The 26,311-nt window shown below is 38.8% G+C and overlaps 1 protein-coding gene across 1 annotated transcript in view; it reads left to right on the plus strand.

Annotated features, from left to right (window-relative positions):
• MAN1A2 (mannosidase alpha class 1A member 2) overlaps positions 1-26,311 on the plus strand; it is a 144,182-nt gene that overhangs the window by 95,403 nt on the left and 22,468 nt on the right. Inside the window, exons 9-10 of the mRNA XM_075727805.1 lie at positions 16,297-16,412; positions 23,181-23,400. Coding sequence (XP_075583920.1) covers positions 16,297-16,412; positions 23,181-23,400 — 336 coding nt within the window. The remainder of the gene's footprint in view (positions 1-16,296; positions 16,413-23,180; positions 23,401-26,311) is intronic.

Genomic DNA, 26,311 nt, shown 5'->3' on the forward strand with positions numbered 1-26,311 from the left:
TAATTCATTTTTTTTAAAGAAAAAGAATTACATTATTTGAATAAAAGAAAAAAGATACACTTGTATGTTGTTTTTCTGTTTAATTTTGTTCTAACAGGCTGATAGGTAAACTTGAATACTTAAAGACAATTCCTATTTCAAGACAGATTTGTGGAAGAAAAGAGAAGTCTCAAACATTTTCTGTGGCTTTGGTGTGGCCCCATAGGACTGTAAGCTGGATGTATCTCTACTTGCAACAAGAATGTTGTGGAAAATTCTTGGTACCTTCTACCTTGATACAGTTTTTTGATACCTTCTCAGAGGTATTTGCACAAGGAGCCTAGGCACATCCTCATTTTGTGTTTTTAACCAAAAAAACCCACAAGGATTGCATCTACTTTATTTGACTTGCAATCCCAAGTATTAAATGTTAGTGTGAGCAACTGATATGCCTTTGAAATACCCCATTTAGAAATCTTTCCTTCCTTTTTCCTCTTTGTGCCAGAGATGTGTGTGGTGATTTATGCTGCCATATAAGTAACTTCTCAACACAGCACACTGCCTTTCTTTTTTTGAATCTCAGATTTTGCAGAATCTAAATGTCATGTTGTCCGTCGGAACCTTGTATGAACTGGATGTAATTCACAAATATGAAGCTTTTATCTCAGCTGCTGGTGTTAGGAAATTAGAGTAATAAAATTCAGTGCTAGGTATTATGGAACTTGTATTTGTTTACAGAGTCATTAAGCCAGCTGATAATTAACTGTTCTCATTTTCTCATAAGTTTAATTCACTCATACTCACAGGTACCAAGACGTGTCCAAGCTGTCTGGACTCAAAGAAAAAGGGACACTGCTCTTCGCATATCTAGGGTTCTTGAATGACAACAATGAGCTAGTTTTTGGACAGATCTTTCAGGCCTCTTAGGGACCAGCAATTGTTATGGGGTTTTTCTATGCCTCAGAATATTTGTCTTTAGCCTCCATAGATCTGAGGCCAAGTTGCTGTGTCTCATCTGTTTTTCCTCATTTAAACGTATGCTTAAAATATATGTATGTGGTCTGTTCCCTTCTTGGGTTAGGGGAAGGGGAATGGTGTGTGTAATATGCCGCAACCTTGTCGCCATCCTTCTGATGTTAGGATGCAGGGTCTGATGTGTCATTCCTGCTGTTGTGGTTTGATTTATCGGAGTGCAGGCCTTTTGATCTCAATATAAACAGCATGTTCTGCAATTTCACTGCTGGGGAATGGTGTTCCGGGGACAGTGCCCTGTGACATACAGGCTGTCCTTTTCGCTCATTGGTCTGCTGCTTCTGCTGGTGCTTACGAAGACATGTGTGTTCATTCAAACCAGTCAATGTTTCTCTTACAAACACCTAACAAGTTATAATCAGTAAAGTAACTTACCAGTCAATTAGTAATTAGAGTTTCATCAAGAAGGATGTCACCATGGCTTCCAGGTTCTTAACAGATTGGAGTGATGAGTAGAGTTGTATAGCGTGACATTAATCTGTAGCCATGTCTTTGTAATGTTTACATTTTTATGAACATAAACTTCCATGTGTATTTAATGCATTTTACGTAGCACTTGAAGAAGGGTTTTGGTGATAGGTTACCTTCCTTCTTTTTCTTTTTCTGCTTGCCTCGTGAAGCAGCAGCAGCAGCAGCCAGGGTCAGGAGCCGCAGCAGGCAGGGCTGCACAGGGACTACCGTTCCATCCCATCATTTCTGTGCATTTGAATGCCATAAAACCCAGTCCTAAAAACTGCAAGGTGAATGGCTTACTGGTCATGGCTAAATTTCTGTGCTTTCCAGTGGAAATGCTTTGCAATACAGCTGTACATGATTGGACCCTTACTACTGTATAGCAGGAACTGAGTTTGTTACACCCAGGGGGAGGAGAATGATGTCATGTGTAGGCTAAATATTTGTGTTCAAGCGTGTAATGTGCAGGTATTATTACAGCATGAGTGGCATGAGACAGACAGCTTTTTAATGGGTTCAGCTCAGGATTTGCCAGCTCACTGGGGCTTTTGCTAGAAGGCATAGCTATAATGCCCACAGGAATGTCAACAGATTCAGTTTTTACTTACAGACTAAGGTGATGGTCCAGTAGGAACAAGTGATTTACAGTACTTCTGACTTGGGGTTTCAGTTTCTGTAAGACTGAAAGGAAAATAGCTGGCAAGAAGCATATTCTAACCTCTCACATTAACCTACAGTTAACTTTGTTAGCTTGTTGTTTCACTTGGTGAGTGATTGGTTTGGTGTAAGCATCCGAACTTTGAATTTAGATTATTTTCAAAAACAGTGACAGTGCTTTCTAGAGAAGCCTCCTAAGCAGATGTAACAACTAGAATTGTGATTAAAAGCAAGATATTTCAGAATTATGGAAATCAATTTGTACTGAAGAAAAATGTTTTTTAAAAGAAATGAAAATATGTTGGGAAAATCTAATTCTAGTTTGCATTTGCAAACAGGTTAGATGAGAATACCAACTATAAGAACAGTAACAAGGAGAATACCAATCTGCATGTTATTGCCAAGTCAGGACATGCCACTTGTGTTTGCACATTTCTGTAAATTGGGCATTCTTCCTTTCTGCTTTTCAACATGGAGAACAAATCATTGCATTTCATTTGGTTCCAACATCTCTTGCAAGTAATAATGTTACTGAAGGGGAACTCAGATTGCTCTGGCTTCACATCTTGCTTCCTGGAATTGGGCTACCTATGGAGTTACCTGGGTTGCTTATGGTAGGAAGTTGTGTCAGTTAAACTAAAATTGGTTTTTAGACTATATATGGCTTCCATATGCAAGAAAATAACCAGAGATATCTATTCTATGTTAGCCTTCTGTGTTTATTACACCTTAGTTATATGTGAGCACATTAACAACTTACTGTAAAGTGAGCTAGTATGTCAATTTACAGCGCATAAGCTGAGCGTTGCTATTAGGAATGTAATAGCAGATAGTGAAATTACCATTGCTGAATGCTGATGTGATGAACATTTGGACTGCAGTCTATTCTGCAGTGCTTTGTTCATGTCTCCTTACCAAAAACAAGCCCCTTTAGTCAGATTTGCAAGTGGAGTAAGTTAAAAGCCCGATGAGGGGTACTCTTTCAACACGTTTACAGGGGCTCACCAACAATGTGATGTTGGTCCATGTATGTGTATTTAATGCACTAAATTTAAATGCTGTCTTTCATGTACAAAATGATTACTGTCCTCTAAAGACAAGTAAGAGGATTCACACAGGTATTTAGCCTGCCTTGTTACACACACTGCATTTAGCACCTTTAGGTGATGTTCTCACTTTCTTGCAGTTCCCTGCATCTGTTACTACAGAGTGAGTAGGGGCACAACCAAGGTGGCTGAATGGGAGAAATTTATATCCTCTGTTTCCCAGTTGTTTGTGCTGTAGACTAGCTTTTAAATAAACCAAAGCAAATGCCTTTGTGGATGTGCATATTTCAGTTTTTTCAGGTGGTCTTTCATTTTCAACAGTAAATGCCTAAATTAAACCAAACCAAGCACTTTTAATTTTAAAATACTACTTAGAGAAGGCTTCCGTGGATTTAATTTAATTGGATTAGATTTACACTTCTGTTAAAATCGTACAATTCTCACGTGTAGGAAAAGCAATAAAACCAATTTTAAATTACTGTCATTAAATCAGTGCAAATATTGGGTGAATATTCCTAAATTTTTATGCCTGCCTGTACAGCTGGTTTTAGTCTAATGCTCTTGGGCTGAGCTAGGTAATGAACTGAACTACTTCATTTAAACTCTTGCTGGTAATAGACAAACCATGAATAATACACCCTATCTATTTTAATTTGTGATATGACATTGTATCAAATACATAGCACCATCTGTCTATATTTGTCAGTATTTAAAGGAAAATTGAAAATAAATTTGATCTAAATGTTTGTAATGGACTTTGTTAAAGACGTTAAGAAAGTCACTGCATCCAGCAGACTCCATGGTCTGGGGATTCCTCCTTCCCAGCTATTGAAGCCCAGCCAGGTACAGGTCTCTCCATCCCAGTCCAATGGACGTGGCTGCTGCTGTTCCCATTTGCAGGTTTGGCCAGTAGGGAGGCTGAGGACATATCCTAGAGAAGTGCACACATACACTAAGAGGACGCTAATGCAGCTGCCCACACAGACTGTCGCCGACAGCACTGCCTTTGTAGTGCTGCCACAACTCACATGAAACAAGTACAGGTAGCCAGGTCTTGCTCTTTGATGTTCGCTATCAAATAGATGCATACACTCGCACACTCTTCACAAGCACCCTCACGCTCATGGATTCTTCAAATGTTAGCAAAGGCTCTTAGTCTACCTAATGCTCGTGCTTGAACCCTGAAACCCTTATGCAGCCATCGGCTCAGAGCTTGGGTCTTTTCAGATGCAGGTCTCTTCCTACTCACCAGCTTATCCAGCTTGAAGTTTGCTAATGAATTCCATGTACACACATGCACTCAGGATTAAATTCACTGGAAAGAACAAACATATGCGGGTCTTTCCAGTTGCTGACACACAGACCTAGGGCCCTGTGACCCACTCTCTTTTCTCCAGCTGCTGCCACCCAGACCTACCAGCCCCTGTGACCTGCAGCCCCTTTTTCTAGTTGCTGGCACTCTGACCTTGCAACATGCATACCAGTCCCTCCAGTTACTGGCACCCAGACCTCTCTTGCATGCCAGTCTCTCCAGGTGCTGGCACCTAGACTGCAGGCTCTGTGACCCATGGCCTCTTTTCCAGCTGATGATGTTTACACCTTGCAGCACTCATGCATAGGATAGCGAGTGGGATTGCATGCAAAAAATAAAGGATTTAGTAAGAAGATAAGGCAGACCATGGTGGTAGGATGCAGGGCTCAGGCAGACAAGCATGTTGATCAGCAGCCTGTTTACATGTGACCAGGCCCTTTTAACCCACCTCCTCTCTGTTTTTCCCTTGCTCGTTCCTCCCCATTCCACCCTGATCCTGCCTTTGGCCCTAAATGGCCCCTAGTAAGTTTTATCTAAAGCCACAGGCCCTTTCTGCTGTCCCATAAATACATTTTGCACAGTCCTGCAAGTCCCCTCAAATACCTCATAATGCTCGTGACAATCATGTTTCCCCTTCTTATCAGTGACAAAAGTCCAGGTTGGCTCTCCGAGGCTGTGGCTGAGTAGTTCTTTTAATGGCCTGTCAGTAGCTGAAGAGTTGTGGTCTGTGTTACTGTCTGTTACCACCTGCTCGTTAATGTCTGTGTGTTTCATTTACCAATTTCGTTGTCATTTGTTATTTCATTTATACTGAATAGTCCTTACCCAGATAACTTGATGCAGAATGTGCTCTCACATTCTGCATATCCCCATGCATCAGAATGCTAATACCGAGAATAATCAGCATGTCAGCTGAAGGATACTGTCCTGGCAGTGTGAGCTCTCTCTAATATATAGAAAGAGTGGCTCTCTTGAATACAAACTTTCAAAGGTGCTGCAGAGATTGATAAATAAATCACTACTTGAATGTCTGTTGTCAGGACTTGCACTGTTAAGATTAAGCAAGAAACCCTTTCTTTTAGTCTTTAGATCTGCCTCTGTAAGATTAAAACCCCTGCAGATTGCAAGGTGAGGTGAATAATACTGAAGAATGAAGTGGTATTTCAAAAGATTAAAGAAATATTACAGATAAATATTTCAGATAAGAAATATAATTGTAGCATAAATTAACAGGTTGATAGTCTAGTTATGGGTAGTGAGCAATATGCTAGGGTTGGAAAACTCCTGTCTTGGCCAGCTGAAGCTGCTGGTGTTCTCCTTTACCTATGAAAATACTTTGCATTTTCTCACCCCCACCCTTACATCTTACATTGTTTGTTTATTTACTAGATGCCTTGTTTAGCAGAAGTAGTCTCTTAAATTATATCTGTTAATACCCCTACATGCTATACAAAACACTAAGAAACCAGCAATGCCAAGAGTCATGAAAAATCAAACTGTGAAATGTAATGTCAAGTTCTGGCAAAACATCCATAATGTAAAAGGAAGTGAAGAGAATTGTGTCAAGTAGGCCTGTATTTTCCAAAAAGTATTTTCCAAAACTTTCAGATAATTACCTTCAATTTGGACTTGTGGGTAATAGTTTCTAATGCTTTAATTCTTGGGTGATTTTTTTTTTCTCCTTTGGCTTAAGGAAAAGATTTTCTCTCTCTTGAACAGAAATGGTGCAGGATTAAAACAATTAATTTTAATTCTTGTAAAAATAGTTGTAGAAGTAGTTCCCAACCTGACTTCATCTTTGCACATTTATTTGATTTAGCAAGTAGATTTCTTTTTTGATTTGTGGTTGAAACGTCAGTTATAGAACTGGAGGTAATGTGATCTATGTGATGGTTAGTCTGGGGATTGATGCAGGCATTTATTGTGGTGGGGGTTTTTATTTCAGATCTGCTTTCAGTTGAGTACATTGTGAATAAATGAAAATACAACATGATTTCTAGACTTCCAGCAGTCTGCATGCATGTATCGGTTGCAGGTGAGGAGGTGGGGGTGGTTTTCTGCTGTTTAATTTTCTTTACTATCTTGGTGGATGTCCTTAATTTTTCTCTCCAAAATACTCTGTCTTGTTCTGTATTTAGGAACATGCATGTGTTTTGAATATAAAATAATCTATGTAATTGCTGATGGGGAATTCCCCTTGCCCTTTTGCTTTACAACCATGTACAAATATAATTAACTGTGTTCCAAGAAAAGACTGCATTCAAATTTGATTATTCGTTAGAAGCCAAGAGCAAGTTAATCTGTTAAAACTTTGTTTTAATGAAATACAGCAGAGCTGTGCATTACAGGGAATATGCTTTTATAAGTCTACAAGGTTAAGACGTTTTGCTGGTCTGTTGAGCAAGATGCTAAAAAAAGCTAAACAAATAAAAGCTTTGTTTAGTGTGTTAAAGATTCTAGTGTTATTGGAAGGTTAAACATGTGTATGAATTATGCAATTGAAAGGGAGTGTCTGTAAATAATTCCTAAAGATAGGATTTGGATATGGTGTAATTGAGTTTTGAAAGCGCTTGCATACATTGCTGTGGAAAGAGATTAATATTTTATTTTGCTGTACCACCAAACTGTACTTTTAGAGTATGATCTTGGTAGGAAGTGCATTAATATCTAGAATTCGAAATCTGTCCTGCAACAGCTTTAACATTTATTTTCCTGACTGTAAGTTCAGTGAGTTAACCTGTATTAACAGAGTCTAGCATGTCTTAGGGTATTGCCTGATATTCTTGAGAGTTTAAATTGTTGGCTTTGAAGACAGCTAACTTAAAATGGTTGGTGACTAAAAAGGTATCCTTTGACACATGCTCTGTGAGTTTTTAAAGTTTGAGCTCCTGTGGAATCTCGTTATTTCTTTAATAATTGATTTTTGTACTAGGGTCTCTCTATACCTAAACTGTATTTTTGAACCGTTCTTGACTTACTTCCTATCAAAGAGAAGCCTATCAAAGACCAATCACAAAGTTCTTACATCCTTATTTTTTAGTTTATTTTTTTAATAAATAGTTAAGTTATTTTTTAATATAAAAACTTTTAGGTTTGGGGATTTTTAATTTTAGTTTATTCCTTCTGTATCACTTATTTATTGGAGGCTGTGCACCAAGCTGTTTATATCAATGTTCTTTAGACCACTAACAGATTTCAGATGACATATAGTCCATTTTCTTTTCATTCTGTCTTCAGTATGTGAGACTTCATATTCTGATTTATGTGTGGAGATGTACCTTCTGGTGGTCACATGTCAAACTGGAAATGTTTCTCGACATTGAGGGCAGAGGGTCCATAGTTTTCAGTGGGCATTAAATATATCTTCCTGATGGGTTCATTTAATCATGAAGTTCCACTGGGAGCTGGACTGTCTGGTAGCAGCAAGGTAAAATACCATTTCGTTTTGGAGATCTGTGCGAAGACATAGCTGATCTTTGCAGATCACACTGTAGCACTTTTTGGCCTATATGGACAAAAATAAGAGAGGGATGGTGATGAACACAGCCCAAATGCAGGGTGTGGTAGCTCAGTCTCACACATAGAGCATGGGCTGAGTAAGTCTTACAATCAGCACAATTTCCTAGCACCTCCTGAGTGACCAGAACTTCAGCTAGGTGTGTGTGCAATTTCAGGTATCTGTCATAAGACAAAAAATAATACATAGGTACAAGTCTAGGAGAAAGAAACATACAGAGTAGCCTGGATTTGTATTGCATGTGGTGTAATCCATAAGTACATCAAACACAGGGAGTGTCTTTCATTGCTTCTCTGAATCTCTTTTGACTGTCAGCATTGACGTGTTTATATATATACACACACATACATATATATGTATGTAAAGTGTTATGGTCTTGATGCAGCTTGAAGGGAGAGGGCAAGTTGTTGGCAGTGGTTTTGATAGCTAATTTTGCATAGATGGATGTTGGGCTAGATTTAATCAAATAAGGGTTTTCTCTCTCCCATTTTCTTGTTTTTAATCTGCGAGAGGAGAGTTGACTATCTTATAGGAAGACTAAGGTGAATAAACTAAAGGTTGTAATGACATTACGAGCTTGTCAATCTCCCTATGTAGAAACTCTTACTCAAAAGGGACTTTTTGGATTGTGGACACATACCTGTAGCAGTATTGGTTGTAGCAGAAGGTGTTACCACCCTGTAGCTGTTTTTTCACAGCCACATTGTCAGGTTAAAAATGTCATCAGAGGTAAACATGTACCTGACTTCCCATCAATCCACTGCAAATTCCAGCAGCTTAGTTAAAGCTGTCAGCACGGGTGGGATTTACGGTGACTTCAAACCTGCAGAGGCAGGTTTGCTTCATTCAGGTGACTCTGAGTGTAATAATCTGGAAGAGACAACTTAAGGTGATAAAAGGCCACTTTTCAGTAAAAGCACTAATGTAAAGGTCTAATGTGTTTTTAATTTTTGCACATGGACTTGACATATTTAGTTGATTGATCTTCAATTCGTCAGTGTGTCTTCTGAGAGATGACCTAAATCTTTCCAGAATCATAAATAATAGCTGGAATGTTTTGAAGTTTCAGGGAAGCTTAAATACAAAAAGGAAAATATTTGTTCCAGCTGAAAATTCCTGAGTGTGAAAGGAGAGCCTGTTGTAAGATATTAAATTAGTATACTCCTTTGACATTACAGAATCATAAACTATATTCAATTTGAAGACGCATTTTGGTTCTAACAACATGAGTTACCTAAATATATTTATTAGCTGGGCTAGTTGTACTTGCTGGTCTGTTTCATATTATTTCTATTGTCTTTGCACACACTGGAATTGTGCAAGTTTGAGAGTTCTAATCTTTAATTTGATAATCACTACAGTTCTAGGAAGTAATTTTGCTTAATTTTATTATATGAGAAACTGGTAGCACTTACAGTTAAGATTGCTCAACACTTTCCATTAAGTGATTGTGTTTTCAGTTTCTTGTAGCTGCCAAACTTCAACTCTTCCAACTGGAATATTCTGTCTGCCTCAAGCTGTTTTGTTGGGTTTTTTTAAACAGCTTTGACAAAAATGCTTCAGCCATTTCTAAATGAAGCTAGAGGTGGAATGTGATTCTACCCAGATTAAAGTTTGGTTTTTTTCCTAGGCGTACAGTTAAGAAATTCAAGAACCATCATATATTGGATATGAAACACTGTGGGAATTATTTGTTTCAGGACTGCTTGAGGAGAAAACCATCCATATTTTATCAAGCCTTTGAAAAATATTCACATCTACTTTGTCCATATGGAGTACTTGGAGTTCAGCTGCTACATTCTCTAGAGTTGTGTGTGCTGAGCAGGTGTGATCACGCATCCGCAGGTTGGGAGGAGCTGAGCTAGGTTTTTCTTGTATCTGTTGTGGCACCAGACAGTAGAATGGGAACCAATGTCTGTTCAGCTGCCTCCTAACTTATAAATGCTTGGTTTTGCAACCTTAACTGTTCTTTGAATGTAGTCCTGTTATGTGACAACCTGCATGTTTTCAGAAAAATTCTCATGCTGGTAACGTGTTCTTTAGTGATAAATGATTCATAGCTGACTAAAAATTGCACCTCCACCTCCTTTTATCAGGGCTGCATCTGCTGCAGTTAATTTACAAGTGTTTGCACTTTTAAGCCATCCACTATGGCTTATTGCATCCTTAGGTTGAATTTCCACTGTGAATTGCAGCAGCTGCAATTTCCAGGGCCTCAGCTTTCAGGATTAAAGGATTAGAAAGGGAGCTTGCACCTATTTAGAGCAGCTGAGGGGCACTAAGCCCAACTATATGAAGTAAAGACTGAACTGAAATTTAATCAGAGCTACTCTGAAGACAAACAGAAAAGCAATTCTTTGAAAGTTTCCTACACAGAGAAAGAGGGCTCCTGCAGGGTCAGGCCAGTTGGTACCCAGAACAACTAATGGTGATGGGGTGTGTGGATTTCTTAATGAAAGTTAGTATTAGCTTATTACATCCACTTCACTACTCCCTCCCAATCGCTTATCTTTTCCACTCTTGAACTCCTTTCCTGACATATTACAGTAGCACTTTGTCAAAGGTACAGTGTTTGTGATCCTTAAGGAAAATCGGCCTCGCATTTTACTACTTTGTTCTTGTGTTGCAAAGTAGTTCTGTACTACTCTTCTTTTGGTTGAAATGAATCAGTAGTTTGTTCATCTTGCTGTTTCCAGTCTATTTGGTATTGCACTGTAGGCAGGTTTAAGTTAGTTTTCCTTTACTTTAGAGTTGTAACTAACAATTCAATTTCGAAGACTTGAGTTTCTTTTACATATTGCCAGATTTCTGATTCTTTGCTTGGTTGTTCTCTAGCTGTCTGTACTTTAAAATATTAAATCAGTGTTATAGTTGCAAATTTGTGAATTAAAAATACCATCGGCATAGTTGATCCTCATCTGCTTGTGCGTATGTACTGCTAGAATGCTATCTCACCGCACCGCTTTTCAGCATGGCAGCCTGTGCGTGCTAAACACACTTCTGCTCAGCATTTTATTTTATCTTTTTCATTCTGTGTGCAGTAAATGATGTGTAAGCTTTATGGATGCAAAGGAAGGATGGGAGGACGTGCCCTGGGGTCAGGAAGGGGCAGTGGCTCGCTACCCGTCTGTTCCTGGGTACCACCAAGGCTCACCCTCAAGTGTTGTGACTGCAGCATCAGTTCTGGCACAATGTGCTGCTTTTAAAACAATGCCTGGCTTCTTTCTTTATTCCTGCTCATTGCCAAGAAATGACAATTGAACAATTAAGGCACAAAGCAGAGAGGGTTTAGCAAATCATGAACTGTTTTTAATTTGCCTCATTAAGCTGCTGTTAACTACTTAAATCCATCTGCTTAAAAATAATTTACACATCTTAAGTTTGCTCTAGAGAGCAGGTAGACCTTCATTAGAGCAGGCTTTGTTATTAATGTTATCTTTAGGGGGCTTTCAGTTGTTGTGGAAAATGCTTTATTGCTCACTGAACCAAACTTTCCCTGTAAATGAAAAGGAAGTAGCACGTGTTTGTAACTTCCAGTCTGCTGCTATAACCGTATTCTTGGGAACCACTGCCGTTCATTTAGAAACTGGCTTGCTGTGGTGGAAGTTATTTACAGCCATTAGGTAGAGCTGGGTATGAGAAAGGAGAATGAGCTATGTGAATACCTAGTATCCCTATTATCTATTGCCATCGCCCCAAAATTAGTCCTGGAGGGGAAGAACAGCCAGATCTATCACAGTGCCTCAGCTGTAATTGAAAAGGGAGAACCCTGCTGCCTATGCCCTGAAGAGCTAGCTGAGGAAAAACAAGTTTGTCTCCCCAGATTTGTAAAGAAACAGTTTCACTTACAGAGAACAAATCACCAGAGAGCCACAGGCTCCCTCCTATATCAAGCTAAAATTCACTGTCATTTCAGTTAGGTAGCGTGTACGCTCCTTTCTGACCTGCTACGTATTTCTGTGGTTTGCTGTGAAATAATAGCCCTCGTTCTCATCAGACTGTTTCAGCAGTGAGCTAATGGATTGCTGATACAAATAAAATCGTTTGGAGTGAAGCTAGTGTTAGAAATACTAGATAACGATGGTGTGAGAATTTAAAAGAAGGTCTTCCACTCAGTCTGTGGGAAAGAGGTGGATGTGATTTTTGGAATATATTTTTGGAATAACTGAGCCACAATATTTGACTGAACATAGATTTTTTTTATCAGTAAATTAAAAAATCATTAAAATATTTCTATGAAATTGATTGGGGTTTTTTTTCTCAATTGCATGGTGTTTATTAAGAAGAAAAATGCCAATATTTAACAGGATGTAAATCTTTTGAAGTATCTGAGAAAAAATGTTGCTGTGAACTGTAAATATTGTTGTCTTCCTATTAAGATTTTATTTGGCTCTTTCTGGCAAGGAGGAAGCCTTGGAAGTTAGGCTTCTGCACTACAGAACAGGCTGACTGCACGGGTTTGCACACAACATGCTTTCAAGTGTGTGACAAACCAGAAAAAATACAGGGCTTTTTGTAATTGCTTTTGGTTGCAATAGTTGAAGGTATATTCTTTGCAACTGCAGCTACTATGTCTTTTAGTTTAAAATAAGACTTTCCAAAGAATCCTTGACTGGAATCCTTTTATGTTTTCCCAGTCATCTGGGCCTACATTTGAAAAAACGGGGAATGAAGAAAATACCGTAATTTGTCTTGACTGGAAGGAATGAATGTTCTAAAAATGTGTATGTGTCATGGAACAGAATATGTGGCTTCTGCCATACTTGATATGCCCTCATACTTATGTTCTCTTTGCTATATTTGTCTTAATCTGGAAAGAATTTTACTTGAGGATTTCACTGTGAAATACTTCTTCACAGTAAAAACCTTTGAATGACATAGAGCTAATTAAATAATTCTTGTAGATCAAATGTGTGAAAAATTAAATAAATTTTTAAATTTGCAAAATAGTTATAAACATTTTAAATGTCATACGTGCCTTCACAGCTGTCTACTGAACAGTGCCCAGTGCCGAGTCGCTATTGTAAACCCAGTTATTCAAAGCACGAGTTTTTCCTTTTTAGTACTCCGGATTGACATGCAAGGTTAGGGCTGATTAAAAAACTTCAAAATATTTTACGTGCAAAACATTTTTATGTGCGAAACGTTTTGAGTTGAGCTGAGTTAAATCTCTGAATCCATCTGAGCTGTAGCTTAAATAGCAGGAGAGAGTGATAACTACCGTGGACGTTCTGATGGTAAGTTTGGGTAGGGAGCTTTGCTTGTAGGAGAGAATGATATGCAATGACCCAAATCTACAGTTTTCACCAGCTATATATTTGCTAAGGAATCTTGAAAAATATTTCTTTAGCATTTCCACTCTAGGTGAGAGCAAGTTGTCAAAGTACTGCAATCTGTCACAAAAAGCGTTTTAATTTTCAGTCATTTCTAGTTATAGTCCTTACACAAAATGCAGCAAATTCTGCTTTAGCAACACCTTCTGACACTAGCAGAAGACCTGAAGATGATCTTGCCAGGGTGCATTTAATGCAGCTGTAGAAGTTGGAAAACTTGCTGTGCTTAAACCTCAGTTCAGCTGCTGTGGTGGCTTCCTTTTCACTTCCACCCTCTTTTGCCTGTTTTTTGCAGATGGGGAGCGGTCAGAGAAATAAAGACAGCTGTATCTTAATGCAGTCAGCTCCCTTGAAATACTGCTTCCCTTCTGTGTGAAAGATACCTGTCTGTGATGTCTTATCATGTGTGACCACCAAAAATATTTCTTCTGTCCCTTTCTTGCTGCTGAAAAGAAGGAACAGAATCAGCTTGCCCTTCCTGGCAGGTGTACCCTCTGGTCCAACTGTGAAAGGCATCAGCTGGGGAGTGGAGGAGCCCACTGTTTAATGAGAGAGGAGCCTTGAAAACTCCTAGTAGTTGAGATTTGGAGTGAGCTTTGTGAAATGGAAATAAAGAAAACACTGCTGCTGGGAGCTGCAAGGCCCTCGGAAGCCCTTAGCTTTACCATGTTTGCTTCTTACTTGCTGAGTGGGAGGAGAGTATCTGCTGTATCTGAGGGGCTTGCGCAGCTCTGTTCTCTGAACACATGAAGAAGGTGCAAAAAAGGCTGTCTAGGGGATGGCTCCGACTCCTGTGCATCCTGATGCTACTGGTTCCTGCGTTGCCTGTACTTTCATCTAAGACGAGAAGCAATGTGGAGGAAGAGAAGAGCAGCTAACAGGAGGGAAAGACAGTTCTCAAATGACTGCTTGAAGAATTAGAAGTGAAATGGGGTGTGTTTCTGGTAATTGACTTTGGAAACTCACCTGGAACGTGGATTTCTCTGTTTAGGAAATAAACCTTTTCCACTCATCTTCCTGCTCTTTCCTGCCCCGAACCCCGCTGGAGCTGCCCCAAGACGAACGCTGCTGAGGGTTCAGCAACCCTGTCCTGGTTGGGGACTGAGTGGATCTGTGAAAGAAATCTGGCAGAGGAGCAGCGCTGACTCAAGTGACAGAGCTCAGCTGGGGTGGAGGCAGCAGCTTAACAGAAGTAGTTTTAAACCATATCTCTTGTGAAGACAGTCCCTGCGTAGTGCTGACATGAGTTGTAACTTTGAAGTCTTGGGATGGTTTGTTTGGGTTTTTTTTTTTTTGTGAAAACCACAGACCCTTAGTTCTTGTGTCTACTTGAGAAGGCAATTGTGTATTGAAGGAGTAATTTCTAGCCCTTGCATTTGTGGGAGAAAGTGACTCGTGACCTGAATGCCCTCTTACAGCTCAGAGCTAGAAAGCTTATGAAAACTCATTGTTTGTAGTTAAATCACTGGGTGTGAAAAGGCTGTCTAAGAGACAGTGAGATACAAGAGAAGGGCATGAAGTAATTTGCTCCAAATTCACAAACTGAAACCAAATGGGAAGGCTACAGTCTTTCCACTTGCTCCTTCCTTTGTTTAGAAATCCACTGGTAAGTAGCAGAGGAGTCAACGGGCAGCTAGAAGAGTTAGGATAGAAGCATCTACCAGCTCTAACTTCCTACTCACATCTTCAGAGACAAGAGGGCAGGGTGGTGCTTGGAGGAAAAAGGAACAGAAGGAGAGCTCCAATCTCTCTTTTACACCTTTATCCCAGAGAGATTGTGAATAATACCACTTTTTTGAGGTACTTTGGAAAAGGAAGTATCATCTTTTCTTTTTTTCCACCCAGTAAAAGGGAACTTGCATGACTGTAGGGCAGTGCATTTCTGGCATTGTGACAAAGTTGGTCTTAAACATTTCTTCCGCCTAGCTTCAGCAGACTAAGACTGTTCTGGTGCTAGCATTTTGCGGGCTGTAATGCTGGGAAAGAAAAGGTTATGTGCTGTTCTGGTTGAAGTCACTTATTAAATCTCATAGAGTGTACTGCTTTTTGAATGAAGGGTGTACTGAGGTAGTGCTTACTGTGGTTGGAACAGGAGCTCTGAGACTGAGTCAGACCATCAGTAGGCTTTTTGTGGGGATGTATGATAGTTCACCTAAAGAGAAATGTAGGTAGTTCTCATGTGGTCTGTCAGCAGAGAGTATCAACGACTCTACTTGTGAAAGGCAACCTCTGCAAGGAAAAAAAGAAAAAAAAAAGGTGGCAAAAAAGAAATCTGCATGTTAGGAGGTCCAGTTTATGTGGTGGTGGATTCTAATAGTCAAGCAGCCTTACTTATCCTGTAGCACATGGTGTGGCTCTGCATGGCTGCTCAGGGGTGGTAGAACAGAGCAGGGCTTGTGTTGTACACTGCAAAGGCAATTTGCCTCCCTTTTGACTGAAATAATTTAAATAAGAACATTTGCTTTGAGACATTCATTAGTCTGTTAAGTAACTACCTTGCTGGAAATTAAAATCTCCTGGAAATAATTGGATTCTGTGTAGTTCATGGCAGTTAATAGCCAGCCACATGACCTGGTTACATCCTGGATACAGAGATCTTATGGGTTTTTTATATGTTTTTGTTTTTTTTTTTTACATATATAAAACAAATTTAAAAACCACCCCAAATCCTAGCAGCAAAACAGTTAGGTTCTGTGGAATGAAGTAAAAACAGGTTAAATTACATTTTTGATATGAGGAATAGTCTGTGCAGAATGACAAATAGTGAACACATATAGCCGGTTCCACACCTATGAAGGAAGTTCAGAGGGGATAGGGGATACAGTGTGGCTTTGTCCTGCTAAACAGTCTTAAAATATTGATAATTCTACAACAGTAGACCTCAAAAACATAAGTTTATATTTTGCATAAATTTAAGGTGCTATTATATAACAATTTCAACTTTTTTTTCCTCTTTCCCTCCTACAGATCACACGTCCGTGGGCGGGCTGGGAGACAGTTTTTATGAATATTTATTGAAAGCTTGGCTTATGTCAGACAAGATGGACACGGAGGCAAGGAAAATGTACGACGATGCAATTGAGGTGATTATAATTCATTGAGTTTTCCAATACAGTGGAACTTAAAAAAAAGTCTTTAATACTTTAAAAAAACCAAAAAAACCCTACCCAAAACCAAAAAACAAGCCACCACAGAACTTGTTTTCATTATGTAAGTTGTAAGAAATCAAGTGATGAATGATACTAGCTTTCACTCTGAGTAGTTTAAAATATATTATTATGGAATATATCTGATGCAGATTATTGTGCTAAAAATAATCAGCTTGTCCAAAATGGTATAATGTAATAGCCTAAGCTACAGTTTATTAGAAAGAGATCTAGCAACCCTAAGATGTGTGCAGAACAACCAAGTCACTTTTCTACAGTGTTCAGAATCATTCTAGGAGTTGACGTCCTGAATTGTTTTATTCTTTAAATTATTTTCTAAAACATTTAGATGTTATATTCCATATTTACCTTGTAAAATGTAGTTCATACCTACTCCGTGTCTGTGGTTCTTTTGTGATATGGTCTTGCTCCCTCTGACAGATCAAGCAGTGCTTGCCCAAGCACGGCAGTACTGCAGGATGGTTCAGCGGGATTTGGGGTGGGGGCCTTTTTGTGGTGGCTCTGAGCTTTATGCTGCCCAGCTCTTACTTTCTGAGTTTCCCCTTACACAGGGATCTTTTTTCATCAGGCTCACTTGTGCCCATATATGCCAACATGCCTATGCTACAGTTAAGACACATAGAGAGTAACTAAGCTAGTTTTAGTCAAGTCAATTGTGGTACCAACAGCAACAAGGACCGTGTAGTCTTGTCCAAGTACAGATATGTGCTTGGTGCCTAATTTGTTCCATGCTCTGTGCGTGCTGTGTTGCTTTCAACACAAGCTTTTAAAGCTTAGTTTTAGTGCAGTCCAGTCAGTCTCCTAAAGCAAAACACCTGTTCTTGGAGTTCTCAAAATTCACATTTTAAAAGATATATAGTGAAAGTTGTAGTCCAGAATTGCTTTGAAGCTGTAATATGTTTTATTCCTGACCTGAATTTGATTACATTTGGCTTTCAGCTACTTGAACTTTATCCTTCGCTACATTGTTTTAAAGGGTTATCTGCATCATGTAGCTGGTTACTAACAAAGGTACAATAGGCATTCTCTCCTGAAAGAGAAATGTGTTTTTTCTTCAGTCTCATAATATAAAACAGATTTTGAATTATTTCTGAAGCTTTTTTCTAGGTACTTTCCAGTGTCTTCAGTATGGAGACAAAAATGTAATGGTTCTTCTAATATGTCATCGCATGATTTCTTCTCAGTGTTCTCCTCTTCATCCAGCCAAGAGCTGTGTTTGCACTCTTAACCTTTGCCTCGCACTGTCATCCACTTTCCAGTTGGTTTTACTCTGAAGTTGATTACAGTCTTTTTGATTTACTGCTTTCCTACTACTGTGATTTACATTCCCAATTTTTCGATGTATGACCTTATACTTATCTCTATTAAAACACAATTGTTCAGGCAAAACCCATTTTGTCATCTGTTCTGAATTGATTTTACAGGACTGACTTTTCCTTTATCACTATCTATAGCTCCATCAATTTTTGTGTCATCTGCAAATTTTTTTTTAGCATTTATTTCTTGCAGATCATTGGTAGAAATGCTGCCTAGCATTGAATAAAAGTATCTTTGCAGAATCTTCATGGGAAGAGGATTTTTCACAATTTTTTGTTTTACTTTGAACTATTCTAGCAAGCCAACTTTTAATCTACTTCATATGTGCTGTCTTGAATTTGTTTAGGACTAATATTTGTACAATACCAATGAAATTCCTGAAATTCCTAATGTTCCTAATATCAGCATGCACTTGTCAATCAAACATTTATTTTTGAAACCACATCATTCATTTTATATGATTGTTCTATTAACCTTTTAAAATACTGTTAAAGCATCAGCTGTTCCCCAGTCCTTTTGAACTTCCTTAGTTTTCCAGGTTTGTTAAAGTCAACATTAGTAGTTCAGAACATTAGTTGAGTACTTCTTATAGTCTAATATACAGTTTATTGAGTCCTGTGGGTTTAAAAATGTTTAGCAGTTGTTGTTTAACATCCATTGTGGTTACTGTTGAAATACTTTATTCTGATTCCTAGACTGTGAGCACTTTAAAATTTGTCCTCTTCACGGTAAGCCCAGCCTTGCAAACATTTTGTATGGGCAAATGTCTGTCTTGAATGGAGACACAGCAAAGCAAATTCGGGACCAGATAAAAACACACTGTGGATAGGAGGGAGAAAGAGCTGAGATGCTCCAGCTTCATGTGTCATATGACCTGCAGTGCAAGCATCAGATGGTTTCCTCTTCGGCTTTCTCTCAGCGAAACCTACCCATGTACATTTGAAGCTGCATGAACCATACTGATTTATGCATTGTGGAACATCCTACTAGTTCAGGGTTTGTGTTTATCCCAGGTCCTACTTGACATTGAAAGACATGTGCAAGGAGTCAGTGAGTAGGATTTGTTTTACATAATTGCAATTTGAATTTTTATTTAAAATCTTAAAATATTTTAAAGAGCTCATTCCCTTGCCATTCTTTTGTGGTTGCAACATAACATAGGTCTTCCTCCATAGCTGACACCTGACACTTCTTACTCTTTCCCCCCACCCCCATCCCACCCCCCCCCCAAAACTTGGAGGAAAACTTCTTTGCGTCATTTATGCAAGCAGAAGAGGAAAGGTGTAAAATACATTCTTCCCACTCTTAGCACGGAGTTGGAAATGTTCTCAGCACCCACCAGTCTAAAAGGAGGTCTCTGTCCAGCCACACTTCACTCCCTTAGATTCTTACAGGAGGGAGAGTGGAAGATAAACAACCATACCGTCACTCTCAAGCCTTGCAGTAGGCAGTGATACCCCATTACTTGGAGGTATTAAGAAAGATGATGGCATCTTTTCTTCCAATGTCATGATTTCCAGTCCATGGCATATGAAGCCTTACCCAGGTCACCACATACTTCATAACAAGAGTATGAACAAGTTCTGTATCCATGACCTCTCTGTGCTATAACATTAGTGCAGTCTTCCACTGTAAAGGACACCTCATTTCAATGTCCTAGTATGTAGATTCACAGCTGTGATAAAAACGAAATTGTGAAACTTGTTGAGAATTTTTTGTGATGATAAATATTGAGGATGGGCCTCTTAACTTTGCTTTGAGCATCATCATGTGGACCTCCCACCTAGTCTGGTTTAAAGTGTCTTTTCTCCTTCTCATGTTGGCCAGAGGATAGGGAAGCTTCCTTTTGATCTGTTGCTTTGAGTAGCCTAATCTGTTAGGCTCATGAATTTGATCCTCGCTCTTTCTTATTGCACAGCATTAAATAGCTAAAAGAAGGATTCAGCAGTGTGTTTGACTATCACAACATAGCAAGTACTGCTGCAAGACAGCTCAGAAAACACTATTTTTTGTAGTAATAAAAATCATAGAAAGCATGAATGTCAGATAGAGAACATTCTGTTGTCACATCTCTGTCTATTGTTTTGGGCATTTCACAGACTAAGGAAGCTTCTTCCATCAGTTAATCTCTAAGTTGATGTGAACTAAGTCTTTTCTTTGGGAGCTGAAGTATACATGTCCACTCTAGTGCATGTATATTCCTCATAGTCTAGCTGTCTGTCATTGCTTTACAGTACCTATTGGAGTGCTCTGTGGCCCCAGGCATCCAGCCCAAGATACCAATGTCACATCTGTCCCAACCTGCTCAAGCTTTTCTTGTCCACTAGGCAGTGCTCCCAGCAATGCCTAGCTGTTCCTTGTCAATTACTGTAAATATTGATTGTCCTTTTTATACAGTTAGCAAGCAGTGAGTTGTTGAATGATAAAGTATTTTGAGAGGGTTGCATTTATTTTCTTTTTGGGGATGCTTCCTTTGTGACTCTTAAGATGTAACTTAATAATTACGTAACTGACAGAACTTGATTTTCAGATTTCAGAAACTACCCCTTATACAAGACAGTGATGTTCAAGTTTAGAAGATGTGTTCTCTGTTCAGAAGAGGGGTACATTGCACCTAGATGATGTTCCTCAGTCAAACCCTGAAAGCAAGTCTAGAGTGAAGGAGTAGCTCATTGGAGAAGTGTATAAATTTGGCCCTTGCTGGCTCTCCTGGTGCCAACCACAGTGATTTTGTCCCCCTGGAAATGCTCCTGCAGCCATTTACTCCTCAACAGTTATGAAATTACAAAAAGATACAAATCAAAAGGGAATTTCACACAACATTGGGGGGAGGGGGGGGGAGTTTTTCTCCAGGAAATACATAATCCAAACCCTTTTAAGCCTTCCTGCTCTTCATAGTAAAAGTTACTTTCCTTTTAAAAGGATTCCTCAACTTTTATGTACCATACGGTCAAAAAAAGCGTATAATCATCATAATGTTAGTTTTGTCACAGTCTGGGATAATTGAATCAACAGAGCTAATGCTACAGATCTTACTGTCATCTTCAGTGGCAGAATTTTCAGCAGATCCAATCTTTCCTATACCAGTACTTTCAGAACAAATGAGGCTTGTAGTTAACCACATCAGGCTCCCTAGCATCAGAAACCACGGTTTCATGCCAGTCCTCAATGCCAATTTGCATGATTGTTAGACAACCACTCTGGCAGCTGTCAGAGACTTACTAGTTTTATCTCTGTCAGTTATTTCTGCGTTCTTCTCGCTGGATCCTGCCGTAAGCACAAACTTCAGATCTGTCAGTGGTGTTAGTGAAGAAATTAACCCAACAGGAATGCAGACCAGCACTTCTCTTTCATTACGTTCAGAATGCACAGGCTCAATAGAGGGCAGTGGAGAGATTTCACCATCCAAACGATGGCTCGGTCCACAGTGCAAGTAAGGAGCAGGACCCTACTGATAATGCAGTCTTTTCCCTGTAATCTGCTACATTGGCTTTTAGCTAGTACATTCACCTTGGACATATGGGGACTGCCAGATCTTCACTGGCTAAATGGCTGAGGTGTAGATTCACATCACTATAACCCTTCAGAAAAGTTGCTGCAAGCACTGCAGCATCCCAAGTCAAGAACATATTTGGAAAACCATACAGAAACACATACATATTCAGAAACACAACTATTTCAGATTACTGTTTATATTATCGTCTTCCCCAGATGAGGTTTCTAATCCTACAAATTCTGCCTCTTCTAACTGTCATTTCAATAATTTTGTTTTTAGAAAAGTTTTTTGTTGAAGAAAACTTGGGAAGACTGTCAGATGTTATTTCAGTACCTGCATGGGGGACTTTCATGTTATCAAATATTGCTGGGTTCAGTACAGCTGCTTTAACAGTCCTGTATCACTTGAGCATCAGCTTCTTTTAAAAAAAAAAAAAAAAGTTGAAATACCTACTACAGTCACAGAAGAGCTTGAAGCTTTTCCTTTGTCCATTTCGTTGAAAACAAAAGACAGTCTCACTTTTTTTTATTTAGAGGGAAAAGCTATTTCACTGTCCCCTTATAATCCTGAATTACAAGTTGCAAGCTGATTAATCTATGTATTTACTGCTTGAATCTGTATTGTACCAAACTGGGTAGTTTGCACTGTGTAGGTAGCAACGAGACAACTGTCTGCAGGAGACATGACCTCCACATCCATGATAACCACTTTAGTTATATGCAGGATCCTCTGCATGTGTGTTCTCAGTATACCTAGTTTTAGTGCAAAATACAGTTGTGGACATTTGGGATGTAATTTGTTGTAGGTACCAGAAAAGTAATGGAGAGGGGTAGTAACTCACTTCTGTAATAGATCTTGTGGATGGTAAGGAGAGTAGTAAATGCCTTTTTAATGGCATTTCAACTCTAATCAGCCTTGGAGTACTCTGACCAGACACAGGTCATGCACTTTGAAGGAAGTTGTGAACCCATCAGATGGTTATGTGTGGAAGTACAAAGGAGATTTCTGGAAAGGAGATAGGAATAATGTCTCCATGGTAAAGAAGATAATTGTATTTATTATTATAGGACCCAAACTGTAAGGAGATTCTAGGTACAAGAAAAACCGTCTAATGCTAAAGGTATTAAGTACTGCAGTAGATTGGTGGGCATTGTGAATGTCTCTGAAAGAGGCTTAAGTAAATGTGGTGTTCCATGTAGTTTGCAAACTTTGGAAGTTAGGTCAGCTGTTCTCCTTCCTACTACCAGAAGAATACCATTTATAAGTCACAAGCAACAACATATATTCATACAAATGTGCAAAGAAAAAGAAGTAGTTGCCTCACCTATAAAATAATAATGCTTTTTGTGAACAGCTGTTCACCTTCACCCGTCCTTTGACCATGTGCTGCTATGGAGAAGCAGTTAGAAGGTGGCTGGAGCATTCTTGTCGCTTCCTATTAAAGACTGACTGAGAGTACAGGTGCTGCCTTTACATATGTTGTTGACCAAAAGTTTCCAACGTGGATGTATTTTCTGAGTATGCACAGACTGTACAGCAGATCAAATAGGTACCTCTCAGAGTTAACAGGTAGACAAATGTTGTTTGAGCTATAATATATGTGCTGAATTCTCAGCTAAAAGTGCTGTGTTATATATGTTGTGATTTTCCTGTTTGATCTCATTAGCATCGTTTAGCAGTTAGGGTATTTTTTTGTGTGCATTGAAATTATATTCTTATAGCTGTTTGTTCCTGTAGTGCTCAGAAGTTAAGTTGAAAGAAGAAGAAAATTCTTTTTGTTTTGAAAACAGTACTTTATTCTTTGAAAGAGAGTTAGTATGTAAAACTTGCATGTGAAACAGTATTTGACAGTTCTCTTAATCTTCTTGTAGGCAATAGAAAAACATCTCATCAGAAAGTCCAATGGAGGACTGACCTTCATTGGGGAGTGGAAGAACGGGCACCTTGAAAGAAAGATGGGCCATTTGACCTGTTTTGCAGGGGGAATGTTTGCCCTTGGAGCAGATGGTTCCAGAGATGATAAAGCTGGACATTATTTGCAGCTTGGAGCTGAAATTGCACATACGTGTCATGAGTCATATGACAGGACAAGTAAGATACATTGCTAATCTACTTATTTCTGTAGTTGAAACACAGAAATTGTCGTAATTATTTTTAAGATTTGTTATGGACCTGTGCCTTGTCCAACATGCACTGTTGTTATACCAGTATAATTTTTTTTAACACCCATGTATTCACTTCTGTCTACATCATGGTGAGTAAATGTAAAACCAGACTTTATATGGTTCCTTCCTGCACATTTATCCCTATTTTTGGATCAATCAGCTAAGACAGGTTATATGGGTGCAGGGAGGAAGGAATGTGTGTGAACTCTTGTCCTCCCAGATATATAGGGCAGGTTTTCATTTCATATATGTTGTTCTTACAGTTATGTAGAGTGAAAAATTTGTAAATACACCTTGTACTTTTTCTAGTAATAGTACATTCTGGGTAAGTACAATTAAACTAGAGAGGGAGGATGAAGATTAGTATGCAAACTGAGAGATGGCCAAAGACTTGACAAGTGAGGAGGCAATATCAGACTTCACTGTTGGGCTGGAAATTTCTCAAGTTCAGTCTTCCGGACCAGGTTTATTTTACGTCTCTAATAGTGACCTTGATGCATAAAGTTGAAGTGTGCTGATTATACTTACAGTGGCCATAAAGTCATAAGACACAATTAAAACAGAAGAGTCTCAGAATAGTAAACAGGAAGATCTTGAGGACTGGACTGTCAGAAATAAGTTCACTAGAAAAAAGGCAGGAGCTCTTTCTCTAAACTGGGAGTTGAAAAATGTCAGTGCAGTCCTAGTCTATACCAGGTGAATAATTTTCAGCAGAGATTAGAGAATATTAATACTGCCTTAGAAGACACGTATAATTTGTCATCCAGAATATGCTGTACAAATCTGAATTTCAAGCACAACAAATTCGGAGAACGACCAACAGAATGATTAGAGCAACAGAGCTTTTATCTTACAGTGGGAAAATAAGGGAGGTCGGCCTGCTCAGACTAGAAGAATAATGCCAAAAAAGGGAATAAATTTGTTGTCATCTCAAGGGGTAAACACTGAAAAGAAATAGAGTTATTTTAAGATATAAAAACCACCGTTGTACCAAGAGCAAGATTTGTAAGCTTGCCGTGAATAAATGTAGGCTGGAAATTGGAAATGGCTTTGTGTAGCCATCAGAGAAGTGAGCTTTTGAAATAACTTCTTAGTAAAAGTAATGGTAACTAAAGCTCAAGCAGTTTTAAGATGAGAATTCATGTATTTATTCACAGGATTACATATTATCATTGTATAATTGCCTGTCATTTTAAAGAATTCTATCACATAAGTGATACTTTTACTTGGGTAGCAACAGCATTAAAAATAAGGAGAAGGAAAAAATAGGAGGATGCTTAAAGCAAAAGGTAGGACATAGTAGCTATTGTTGCATTCTGAAAAACTGCATTTAAATGTTTAATTCGACACTTAAAAATAAGCAATGCTAAATTTACAGTTGTTTGTGCAGTCCTAATTTTATTCCTTCAGATGTTTATTCTGTACCCTAAATAAGTCAAAACAATGGGGATAAAAGTTTTGGTTACATATTTAATGACTGTGTAAGAATACACACATGCAAGAAACAGACTGAAAGTTGTACAGGCAGCTATAAATTTGCAATGCCCTAGTTTTCTTTAGTTCAGTCATGCAATCTCAGGAATGTGGATTTTTTTGTTTGCCTTTTTTTTTTTTTTTTTGCCAGGACTGATTTTTAAAAGAAAATAAAGAACTGTTACGTGCAAATGTCAACTTCTTCATTATGCTTTAACAGCAGGATTTGAGACATAATTGTACACTTTAATGACGGAACTAGCTGGTTGCAGAAAAAACCCTCTCTTTCAGAGGGTAGACAGTCATCCTGGTTCAGCTGGTAGGTTTATGTTTCAGTCTGCAAAGGGGAGAGCCTGATAGACTTGGGAGAACTCTTGCCCCATTTGGTGTCCCCAGAGGAGACAGCAAGGTGCTGAGGCTGTGTGCTGAGGACAGAGAGATCTTTTCTTCAGATAAACAAACCAGAGCTGCCCTTTCCTGTGTCTTCCCAGGGTTGCTCATAATAAAAAAAAGCTGTTTCAAGGTCCAGTCTCAGCAAAATCAAAACAGGATTTCACAGAATAAAGGCACTTCTGGAAAAGAAGGGCATTATATTGCCAACTGTCAGCAACCCGTTGCACATATTGCAGGTATGAAAGCCTGTTTAAAAAAAAAAAAGAATTTGGTATTTCAGAAAGCTTCAGGCAAATTCTGTATTTGCTACGGTCTTCACAATCATGTTATCATATAAATCATGGAATACCGTCTCCTGAAATTCTGGTTTGAAATCATGCTTTCCATGTCTTGCATAAATAAACACCATGACATGACAGATGATTTAGGGTCCAGGACTTCTGGGTTTTCAGATAAATTCCATTGGAGTAACTTTGATCTGGACAGATTTTACCAGTGTGAAAATAACTAAAATGCTCTTGTCTTGCAGTGACAGTCCACATGCCTATTTAACATTGAGGTGATTTTCTGCCATGACATTTGTGGCTGGAGGTTCTTGATGTATTAGGATTTTTTAAGGCAATAATAGTATCCTCTCAGATCAGTTTCCCCTCTCATACATTACCCTATGTCTTCAGACAAAGTCGATCACCCTCTGTAAGGCAGAGCATTTGTGGTGACTTCAGCCTTCTTTAACAAAACAAGACTTTACTTATTTTGTCAAGGTAATATAGCCCTTTCACTTGTTCTTGTCTGTTTGCCTCTCTTCTTTATTTACTTGCCTTTGGGACAGAAGTTATCACAATTGATGTGAGAAGTCACCGTTGAATTATGGTTGCCCAGACTCTCATTGTTTCTAAGACCATTTCTCTGGTCCCTTAGATGCATTTGCTTCTATTGATGGTTTCTAAGACCCTTGAGGTCTTAGACAG

This window comes from Pelecanus crispus, chromosome 1 (assembly GCF_030463565.1).
Source record: "Pelecanus crispus isolate bPelCri1 chromosome 1, bPelCri1.pri, whole genome shotgun sequence".
NCBI classification, from domain to species: Eukaryota; Metazoa; Chordata; class Aves; order Pelecaniformes; family Pelecanidae; genus Pelecanus; species Pelecanus crispus.